Source organism: Anarrhichthys ocellatus, unplaced genomic scaffold, assembly GCF_004355925.1.
Source record: "Anarrhichthys ocellatus isolate YVR2014 unplaced genomic scaffold, GSC_Weel_1.0 scaffold21, whole genome shotgun sequence".
In the NCBI taxonomy this organism is placed as follows: Eukaryota; Metazoa; Chordata; class Actinopteri; order Perciformes; family Anarhichadidae; genus Anarrhichthys; species Anarrhichthys ocellatus.
The window spans coordinates 5326453-5337764 of record NW_022280051.1 but is presented as its reverse complement, the minus strand read 5'-3'; the positions used below and the strand labels follow the sequence as shown (position 1 = coordinate 5337764).

Genomic DNA, 11312 nt, shown 5'->3' with positions numbered 1-11312 from the left:
AGAGAGAGAGAGAGAGAGAGAGAGAGAGAGAGAGAGAGAGATAAACGAGTCCCTGGGGTTTTCAGATTGTGGATGTGAAATGATGTGGTGAGGCGCTAACCAAACCCCAAAACGAATCAGGCGGATTGGTGGTCAGAGGGGGGGACTCAGAGTCCCTGGCGCGCGTGGAACCAAAAGGCTAGAAATAAGAAGAAAAAAAAAAATCGGCCTGGAAATTAATCGAATTTTAATTAAGCCCCCCCCCACTTCTTTAATATTCAAAAGCAAGGCGGCTGCGGGCTTAGTTCACTTCGGTCTTATACATTTTAGATTCGCACTTACTGCCAATAAATCATATTAATTATACAGTATTTGTTATCGCCGTGCCCCGAAAGTCTCTGCAGGGACGCATCCGATCAAATATTCAGAGGAAGAGGAGGAGGAGGAGGAGGAGGAGGGGGAGGAAGGGGGAAAGGTGACCGGCAGGACGTGATGAGAAAGACGATGGAGCTGAAGCGGTGCGCGCGCTGACTTGTCAGTATGACTTCCTATGGAAGCTTTATTACTTACATTGTGCAGTTTGTAGTACAGGCCGCAGGCGTTACACACCGGGTCCCCGTTGGCGTTTCTCCGCCACAGCGTCGTCGTTGTCGTCTGGCAGTTTGCACACGACGTCCCCGCCCGTCTGGCCGCGGACTGCATGACACAACACACAAGGAGGGAGAGAGAGGCCAAAGAACGTCACATGACCACGTAATGACCCAATCAACAAGCAGCTTCATTCTGACACGTTTAACGCCGAGTTTCAGGGGTGTCATTTCTTTTAGAAAGCACTGAAATGCAGATGGAAATTGAGCGTTTTATTTGGAAATGTAGCTACTTCCGGGGCTCTGAGTTAGGATATAGCTCAGGAGGTTAAATACATCAAGATACATTTGGTCTTTTAGGGTGTCTTTGTGTCATGGCAGCCCTGTATACATGGCGCCTTACATCTCTATAAATGCAATAAAGAAAGTATTTATTTTCTTTCATTGCAGATTAAAAGCATTCTTTATTTTCACTCATGTGCATCATGTAAAGCTATTTAAAACCCTTGCTGGTCAATAAAGGCTTTATTGTGACTGTGCATACACTCTTAATGTCCACCCATAGGAATTCATATTCTGCATTCAGTGCAAGCTAAAAAAAATAGTTTCAAATAAAGACAGAAATAGCAAAAACAGAGCTGCTTTCACTCGAGGCTAAAAATAGAGCACATACCTCCAGGAGAATAAATATTTACAGAAGACATAAAGAGCAGTGGCTTGAAATGGGAGAGCTATTAAATCTGATTAAATCCCCCCCTCCCCTTAAAGTTCGTCTTTGTGTCACGAGGGCTTGTTTTAAACGTCGACCTCGTGACGTTAAACAATAGAAGTGAAGAGGAAGGGCCTGAACATATAGATTCAAACACGGGACATTGTGGGTAGAAAATATGAATACATCATGCAGTGAAATGAACCATATGAGCATATAATTGCACGCCAATTAAAAGCATAATAATGGAAAAAGAAAAAAAGGTGGATATTTTTAGCTCCGCTGCAGGCTACCACGCAGTGAAAGTCATGTCTTCCCATGGATTTAGCTGCCTGTCTCGCGGCCCAGCTCGCTGCAGTGGCTTGACATTGATGTTATAATCTCTAAAAAACAATCAATAGACAGGTGACCGCAAAGGACACACGTAACGTAAAGGGACTACATTATCTCGGGGAGGGATTTCCAATTATACACACGTGGTGGCCTAATAACCCCTGCTGCTGCGGCTGCTGTGTGCTGCGAATAACCAATCAGATTGGAGGAATAAGCCTCTTTAAGTCCATATATGATGTGTTTTGTGTCTGCTTCTGATATTTACTTTCATTGTATTTTCTTCTTTCACCCTCTTGATTTTTTTTTTGATTATGCCAATTCACCAAATCCTTAAATAACTTCAATTCATCTGCCATTAAAACGTTAAATATGAGCAGACAAGATATCAGTTGGTCGGTGTGATTAATTATTACACAAATGGTCCTAAATCCTCCTCTGATGTCTTTGGTCTGGCCTCTATAAATAACGTTTTTTTTGCCCTCTATAAATAAAAAACGACCAGGTCAAATGTTGCGTGGCAATTACCCACCTGACCCGCGTATTTTAAGGAGAGATTCTAACACTAAACAATCTCAAGTCGTGACTCTGTGCTGGCCTGGTTCGGACTCCGCAGCTCCTCTGTTTTGAATGGGGAAGCGGGTGTTGTTAAAAGCGACTTATCTACGCTGCTCAGACATCCGGCAGCCCTTTCCTGGGAAGTCAGGTTTTCACATTAGAGGCGAGGTGGAGGAGAGAAAAAGGTCCAGAGCTGGACTGGACGGCCATCTTTGCCTCAAGAGATGTTTTTTATATTTCTCTTTTTCATAAGAAGGCATGGGGGGGGGGAACTCCTCTAAAGCTCGCGAGGGGGGCTTTCTCTAAAAATAACTGTAAAAAAAAAAAGCTCCACCTGAAGCAATCGTAAGAATTGCAACAAATGTGTCCTAAATACTAGAATGTCAAAATAATGTTCATATGATGGAGCTCATTGTGCGTTGTATTTTTATTAATGCAGGCCGGCAGCCACAACTCTTTAACGGAGGCAATGCATCTCCAAAATACACACATAGGCCTATTGTTTAAACAGAATACTGTGAATCAATGACAATTTTAGCAAATAAAAAAATAGCATCGTCATTGCATTTATTAAAAAAAAAAAAAAAACTGTGCAGTTTTTTTCTATGGTAGTATCTGAAAACAGAGACCTGCACTTGTCGAGTCAATTTCCTGCAGCTAATAGGCCTACTTCTTCCTGGATAGGGGAAAAACAGAGAGAGAGACGGAAATGTCATCAATAGAGAAATGTGGTGGAGACGTACCAGCCGCCGCTTGGGTTTGATGAGAGGGCGGTTCTGCCCGTTCATCTTGTGATAGAGTCCGCAGGCGTTACACAGATAGTGACCCGTACCGTCCCGCCTCCACAGCGGAGTTGACGTGGCCCCGCAGTTCACACACTCTCTACCTTCTGCAAGAGCCAACACACGCACACGCACAAACACACGCACAGAACATGGAGACAGTGCCCAGGTCAGTTGGTCCTTAAAAATAATTGTTGATGCATGTAAATTATGTTGAAAACAGAAAAGGTTGTGGCATTTATTTTTCTTATAAAACATGAAATAAAAGCATCAACATCATTTACAATAATGTAACATTGCAAATGACTTCTACTGCAGCAGTTATTTTATTTACAACACACACACACACACACACACACACACACACAGTACACACACGTGAAGTGTTGGTGGTGAACACAGCAGTTGTGTTGAGGTCCATAAGGTCGATTTTATTTTCAATATCTCACAAAATCTTCAACTATACGTGTCCTGTGACAGGATTCTCAGAAGAAGCAAAATGCACTTTGGTCCTTGAGAAAAAAAATAAAAACATCGAATAGATCAGGCCTTCTTTCTTTCATCAGCCAATCTCTCATTTTGATAATAATAATAGTTATTATTAATGATAGTGTATGTATATTATGTCTTTTAACAGGCTGTGTCCTTTGTTTTGGGCTGATTGAGATGGTGTTCATGTTTGACTGGCTCTTCTCTAGTGACACCGACAGGTGAGACGCGCACTAACAGTTTGATAATGAACGGGCCTGAAACTGAAACAAAGGCGCTGCAGCCACAGTCGGATTATTTGAAAGCAGAGACTCACACAGGGATTTTTGTTTGTGCAACGCCGAGAGCATTTTGCATTTTCATGCAGCCGCACTTCCCCTTTTTTTCTGCGAGATGCAAAAACATAAAGCTCGACTTCTTCACACCGAGAGAGAGAGATGCATCAGTCCGGGTTGTGCCGCGTTTTGACGTGACAGACATGAAGTCTCCTTGACGAGTGTGAAGTTGAAGTGTGTGTCTTTCAAAAATCTTTTCTGTGCTGACATCAAACAGGGATTGTGCAGTGCTGGAGTAAAAACAGGCCGCGATGCAGATTCTGTGTGTTGCACACGGTGCGTTTAGGTTTCCAGAGAAATGAAGTTCACACCACGCGCACTGCGCACTGGTAACCTCGTAAAAAACGGGAAATACTCATCAGATCGGGAAATATCTTAAAACGCATATTATCTCACATTATCCTCGAATTAAAAATCTTTATTTGCATTAAGTGTGTGATGTTGAATAATCCCGATGATATGCATCAACTAATCCACTGTTTTCTATAGCCGCTGATATTAATCTCATTACAAGAAAAACTGCTTTTCAGCAACCTTTAAAATAATTACCCCCGCGCTCACAATTTAGAAAATATCTCCCCACACTCGCTCTCTCCCTCTTTCCCTCCCCTCCCTCCGCGGTTCGTGCACTCTGCCACGGCGGCGGCTCACCCGCTCTTTTCCCTGTGAATGAACGAGCAGCATCCGGTGCTCTACCGCTGGGTAAACAATGCAACTGTGGCGCGCACTGGTCTGACAGTAATGGGATTATCTTAAACATATAAACGGGGCGACACAGCCCAGAGAGCTGGCTTCCCCTCTGCCTCTCTCTCTGTGTGTGTGTGTGTGTGTGTGTGTGTGTGTGTGTGTGTGTTAGTAGAGGAAGAGGAGAAAAAACGACCTAAATTAATCTAAAGCTTTCAACTCTGAACTCTGTTGAGGATTTTATTTTAGTTGAGGGAAAATATCCAATGAAGTCTGAGAATTAAATAGTTGTATTCTTCTATTTTTTACTCAATGTATTTAATTTGTTTATAAATACATTTATTTATTTGAATGTTTAATTTAAAGCCGATTCATATTTTTATTATTAATATTGTTGTTATTATGTATTAATATCTTTAAATAATTTTGTTATTTAAAAAAATATGTTTTATTATTATATCTATAATTATTATCAGACGATGAAATAAAGAGCTTTGAGGCATGTTAATGCGCCTGTTTAGAGTACAGGTCGACCTGTGGCCTTTAGCTCCAACAAAAAGAGCTTGTTCATGAGAGGGATGAATGAGCTGCTCATGGGAATTTTTTTTTTTAGTATGAGATTAAACATGGCTGATCATTAAGGCTGCAAATCTGGGGAATAATGTTAGATCAAAAGGGAATGTAATAAAGCGCAGCCTACCTGAACAGGACCTTGCTTTTGGTCTTGTTTTGGAACCATAACTAGAAGATGACCCACCTATCAGGCTACTTGGTGGGAAGAGGCCTGGGCCGTATTCGGGGACATAGGATGGGTATGTGGCGATGGGGTGGTGGTGGTGGTGGTGGGCAGAGGATGACCCTGCTCCGATTGATGCCACGCTCCGGCTGTGAGCAGACTCCAGTTTCATACTCTCGGCCAGGGTCACCTGGTACTTTATGCACTCTTTATCCTCCTGCCGCCCGGAGCTGGTCCCCGGGGTGGATATGCCGGGGTCCGGGGACACGTCTTTCGGCGGGGTCGGGGGAAACGTGAAGAGGTGCGGACTGGAGTGACCGGTGGACAGGGAGGAGGAGGAGGCCGGGGGGTAGACGGACAGGCTGGTCGGGGAGCCGTGGTGCAGGGGGTTCTTGGGGAAGGGGCTCAGGTTCCAGGGAGAAGTGCTGTGGTGCGGGGCGATGCCTTTGCTCCCCTCCAGCCAGGGCAGAGAGCCGTGCAGTAACGAGGGACGGCACACCTGGCTACCTGGGGCAGCACAGAAACACAAGAAACCATCAACAACCTGACCTCAGTCCGCAGCCACCATAAAAACACTGCCATAGCTGTAGGCCTGAACACACACTGAAAGATGAAACATGAGCACACATTTACGCACTGATTTACCAAACACGTTTACATTTTATTATATGCAACACAGCGATTTAATTTGCCTCCAGCTGCTCTTTCAAAAAAATATTTTCCATCGAGATTCTGCTGCCGTCTAGAAATCATCGGATCCCCTCATGCAGAGAAAACGAGTTTCGTGTGGCCACGTACGTGCACGATTCTGCCCCTTTTTTGCCTTCTCCACTAAACAGGCATTCATGCGACTGAATACTTGTAATTCAGAAAGCCTCAGAACAAACAGCGTCGTGATTGACGGCTGAGGAAGTTAAAGTCTACAATAAAGGGAACTCCACAAATGACTGCGTGCCTATGAATGGCACACATTATGATGAAGATAAATATTGTGCACGCGCTCTGAAGTCAAAACATGCTACCGAACGTTCCCAAAATATTCTCATTTTTTTTAAATATGTCTGTGCCAACACGTCTATTTGTTTAACTCATAAATCGATTGGTTTTGGGGGAGAAAAAAACAAATTACGCACGGGCTGTTTGAAAACCGTCTGACAGCTCAATGTAGCATTTTTGTTCGTGTTTGTGAAGTTCAGAATGTCACATAAGCGGAGGACAGAAACCAAAGACAAACTGGAGGTAAACCATCCGTATTCACGGCGTGGTTTCACGACACTTTACGCTCTCAGGTTTTTTAAGACGAAGTCAGCTCAAGCCAAAACCGAAACCCGGTCTGGATCCCAGTCAGATAATACAAATAATTCCGAACGCGGTGACAGTAATTGAGTATCTCATGCGGGGAGGGGGGTCCATTACGTACAGGGATCCAACCCGGATAATGTGCACATTATTAAATAAAAGGCCTAAAGAGGCCGTTTACTTACTGTGTGGAGGAGGAGGGTACCTCTGGACGGCTCGGACAGAGTTTCCATAGTACGGAGAGACGTGGTTCCCCTGTGCGTCGATATTAAACAGTACATCCACATCGTCAGCGAGCTGATACTGCGAAGGGTCCATGTATGAGTGGCCGAGGCCCGGGTGATGTGAGCCGGGATGCTGCTCGTTCAACACCGCGGGATGATGGCTCATCCATCGTGGCTGGTCCGCACTTACTTCCATCGCTTTGCTTTTTTATTTTTCTTCTTTTTTTCTCTTTAGTAAATGTTCATGCGCGGCGAAGCAAACTGGTACAAGTCAAGATAAGAAAGAATCAGTCCCAAATCCGTGTTTCCTTTCTTGGGGGGTTAAATCCACAGGTTCCGCGCTTGCTTCCGATCACCTGGAGACAGAGAGGAGCATTTAGTCTTATTTTCTCAAAATTGTTCACACGCAGCACGAATAAAACAGACTTAAATTAATTCACCCGAGTTTCATTTTTAACAACAACAAAAAAAAAAGATATTTAAACACGAAACATACCCCACATTGCAAATGCAACAAAAAAATATTTGTCATATAAATACGTCCAAAATGGAATCCAGTCCCACGAACTTCTTCCTCTTACGGAAAAAAACAAACAAAAAAAAACACAATGTCTTTCAGCCCGGCTCAACAAGTATGCAGGGTTTCTGTGCGGGCGCAGGGCTCGTTTGCAGCGGGCGGCTTCACTGCACACTGACCAGCACCAGCGAGTTAAAGTCACTGATCAAATCTCTGTTTGTGTGCAGTTGTAGCCTCTCCATTAACTCCGCTCCCCTCTCTCTCTCTCTCTCGTCTGTGTGGCTGCTGCTCGCTCAACCTTGCTTTACCTTGTGCTCTCTCTCTCTCTCTCTCTCTCTCTCTCTCTCTCTCTCTCTCTCTCTACAGCTCCCCCTTTTTTTCCTCTCTTTTTTTTTTTTTTACAGTGAAGGCATTCTTTCAGGATGGCGCCAGGCAGCTCAATGCTTGCAGACAGCTGTGGCGCGACGCAACTTAAGGAGGGTCTGTCAGTGTCATCAGTTAAGGGGAGGGGCCTGCCCTAATTGAATATAACGTGAGCCAGGAGGGATGCAGAAGTGCTGCAAGATTTATTTATTTTTGCAATGACCTTGCCAATATATATATATATATATATATATATATATATATATATATATAATTAAAATGGAGATACTTTTTTTTACTTCGGCTTCATAAAACTTTACACCCAAGTTATGCATGTCAAAAAATACAATTAAACATCCACACCTCATAAAAAGCATCTGAGCCAATAAATTAAAATAAAAGCAGTAAAAATATTAATGAATTTTGGCTCTTAAAGTCTGCCGTAGAGAGAAAAGAAAGAGGCTGCAGCAGAGCCTGTTGCTCCGGGCCAATGGCAGGTTGCAGGACGTTTATAGGCTCTTAAAATCTGTGACAGTGCGTCCTCTCGCGGTGACAGGCGCATTATTCTAATGGGAGATCCGAGTTGAGCCGATCTCCTCACCGTGAAGCGGGCGCGCGGACAAGGACGCCTGAGAAACTGAGCCTCCTCAAAAAATAAATAATAATTAGAAAAAAACCTAATGTAGGCCTTTACTGTCCGTCAGTTAACTCATCAATATCTGTGCAATAACCTCCTCTCAGACTGACAAGCAACAATGGCTCATGTCATTATTTATTCAAAACAGTGCATTAAATGTAACATGATATTTATTTTATGTCTGAAAGATCCAGTTTGGCTTCTCCATATTCCGACAGATTGGCAGTGTGTGATAGTAGAGTGTGCGTGTGTGTGTGTGTGTGTGTGTGTATGGTGGGGGCAGCCGCGGAGACGCCACTGGATGTGACGTCACCGCGGTGTGTAAAAAAAAAAAAAAAAGTCAGGAAATGAACCCCCTCCGCGGCGCGCCGGTTGGTATACAGGCAGCGGGAGCGCGCACGCCCTTGCACCACGTAGGTATCAGCAGCAGCAGTATACCGTGACGGAAACATCAGGTAGGGTCTGTTCAATGTGGGGGTTGATGCCTCCGCACCAACAGGCATAAAAATAGTCAGATAAAGATTGCATTTTAATCATTTTAAACACAAGGCCGCGCGCTCAGGTGACGACTCCAGTTTGTGTTTTATTCGACTAATTCCCAATGTGCCCCGCCCCCTTTCTTTTGATATCGAGGCTGTTCTCAGCCGGGCGCGTGGGAGCACAGGCTGAGCGAGACTTGGCAAAGCGTCGTTATTTTCCCTTCTCCAGGATAGACCTACCTGGAGAGAGAGGGAAGGAGGGGGAGGGGGGGGGCGTTCCGCACTCAGGAAAAACCTGAGACTGAACTTGGATGCAAACTGCTGTAGCTTCCATTGTCAAGCTGTCAGCGGACTCGTGTAATTATCCTCTTGAAAAGTCTCTCGCAGCCATTATCCACAAAGTGCCCGTTATAGGTGCTCAGAGGCAACACATGACGGTGAATGTAGCCTAAAATCCCGATTATGTTTTTTTTTTTGTATTTTTCTTTTTGTTTCTTGACTGGATGTATCCACGCTTAGAGAATGGAAGCCATCCCATGACTCGATTCCCAAGCCTCGGTGTCAATAACGCTGGAGCTTATTCAGCACCGGAATAAGACATGGCTCGCTTAAAAGAAAAAGAAAGTTGTCATTTATAATCCCCCCCCCCCCCCAAAAAAAAAAAACCTGTCTTCACGGAGGGAGAAATAGTGGCTTCTTCACTTTCCTTTTTCGAGAACGAGCCCCCTGCGTTGGTCTATTTTTTTAAGTTAATGGCCTACAAATAGCAGCGCTTGTTGTGCGTAAAAGGTTGATTCACAAAAGCCGGCGAGGGGCCAGTTCGGCTTTTGATGACAGAGATATGTGATTATGTCAGACGGCTCTGATTAAAATCTGACATGGCACAGTTTCTTTCTCTACATCGAGGCAGAGAAGTTAAGACACGAACGGATTATTCCATTGCCAGTGTGGAGGATGAAATGTTTTAGATAACGTCTGTGTGTGTGTGTGTGTGTGTGTGTGTGTGTGTGTGTGTGTTTACTTTGTCCCCCCTCCCAACTTCCTGTGTGTGACCCCATCAGCAATTACAATCATTGTTTTTCCTCATAAATAATAATTCCCTTCCGTCAGCTGATGAATCAGAGGTCAGGGAGATTAAAATCACACAACAATAATACATTATAATAGTAATAAAACACCACCAGCCTACTACTACTCCAAGCTTAGAAAAACGAGATAATACAAAAATAAAATAAAGGTTTTGTTATATTTGTTTTTAAATAGCAGCACATGTAAATGCTTTTTAGAAACAAGAGCAGGGACAAGAGAAACCATTTTACCATGTTAATAATGAAGTGTGTGTGTGTGTGTGTGTGTGTGTGTGTGTGTGTGTGTGCGTGTGTGTGCGTGTGTGTGTGTGTGTGTTACTATTTCACTAAGGCATCAAAAGCTTTGTTATCTGGGTGCCATTTTTTTTAAACTGTCCAAATCATAAGCCACTATAGCCTTTCATCTTGATAGTCAAAATAAGAAGTAAAAATAAAAATAAATAAAATGGCGAAAATACAACTGAAAGGATTTATATAAAGAATGAAATAAAGAATAAAGAGATTGTAACGCTGTGTATACAACAATGAAGATGTCCAGTCACTGATTACAACAGGCGCGAGTCATGCTGTATAATAGTGATACATATATATATTACAGGTTAGAAGCTCTTTTATATACATGTTGAAACCAGGCTAACGAGCCTTTATATTACTGTCCTTACCCCCGTGAGTCATTTGTCACCTTTCTAAAGTCTTTTCAAGAAAAAGCTGCTTCTGTTATTCAGTCAGCATGTGAACCAACTCGGCTTCTTAGAACAAAACGAGGGCGTCAAATTCTGCTTGTCGAGCGCGTGAAACCTGACGTGGATTTCCTAGAATGATTAAAATGAGAACCATATAGGCGGGAGAAACAAATCTGCTTTTTCTTCTAGTGTAGAAAAAAACCCCGAAGTAGCAGTTCGTATTTTGTGTCATTCAAAAACAAAACGGTCTGCCAATAGACTGACTCGCGATGCTTATCAGTGTCTATATCGCCTCGCGCCAGACGCACTGATGTAATCTTTCATTTAGCGTACAGGGCCTTTTCACCTCATAGCCTCTGGATCCCCGACAGAAACAATGTCATTCATAAATTCAGCTAATTTATTAATTCTGGTGTAAACATGACAGGTTATTAAATTGACTGAAATTAAATCAGAGCTCAGAAGTCACTCATATTTGCAAAGCCTCTCATAACAAAACAAAACACTAAAACAAATCAAATGTACCTGCTGCCCCTCTTTGTCCCGCTCAAGGCTGACGGTGTGTGTTTGTAATATATTAATAGTTTAATAACATCACAACATTAAATCTAACACAAGTCAACAGTTTTCGAACGACAAAAATAAAATTGATAAAAAATAAACATGGAGAAATTAAAGCTGTTTTGTGAATCAATACAAAGGTGCGCAAGCTCCATCCATGCAAATAACCGTTGGAGCTCTTGGCCCTTGACAGTGCGCGTGTGATGCCCTTAATTTGGCATCCTATTCTCTCTCTCTCTCTCTCTCTCTCTCTCTCTCTCTCTCTCTCTCTC

The 11312-nt window shown here is 43.3% G+C and overlaps 1 protein-coding gene across 5 annotated transcripts in view; it reads right to left on the bottom strand.

Moving 5' to 3' along the window:
* gata3 (GATA binding protein 3) overlaps positions 1-11312 on the bottom strand; it is a 17165-nt gene that overhangs the window by 4849 nt on the left and 1004 nt on the right. Inside the window, exons 1-5 of one of the 5 annotated variants that reach the window (XM_031859094.1) lie at positions 7209-7548; positions 6674-7068; positions 5154-5696; positions 2907-3052; positions 550-675 (exon numbers count right to left, since the gene is read on the bottom strand). In XM_031859094.1, the coding sequence (XP_031714954.1) occupies positions 550-675; positions 2907-3052; positions 5154-5696; positions 6674-6908 (1050 nt within the window). In that variant the 5' untranslated portion in view covers positions 6909-7068; positions 7209-7548. Of the gene's footprint in view, positions 1-549; positions 676-2792; positions 2840-2906; positions 3053-5153; positions 5697-6673; positions 7069-7208; positions 7549-11312 lie in introns of those variants that run through there. The other 4 variants (XM_031859098.1, XM_031859097.1, XM_031859099.1 and 1 more) reach the window with 4 other exon arrangements.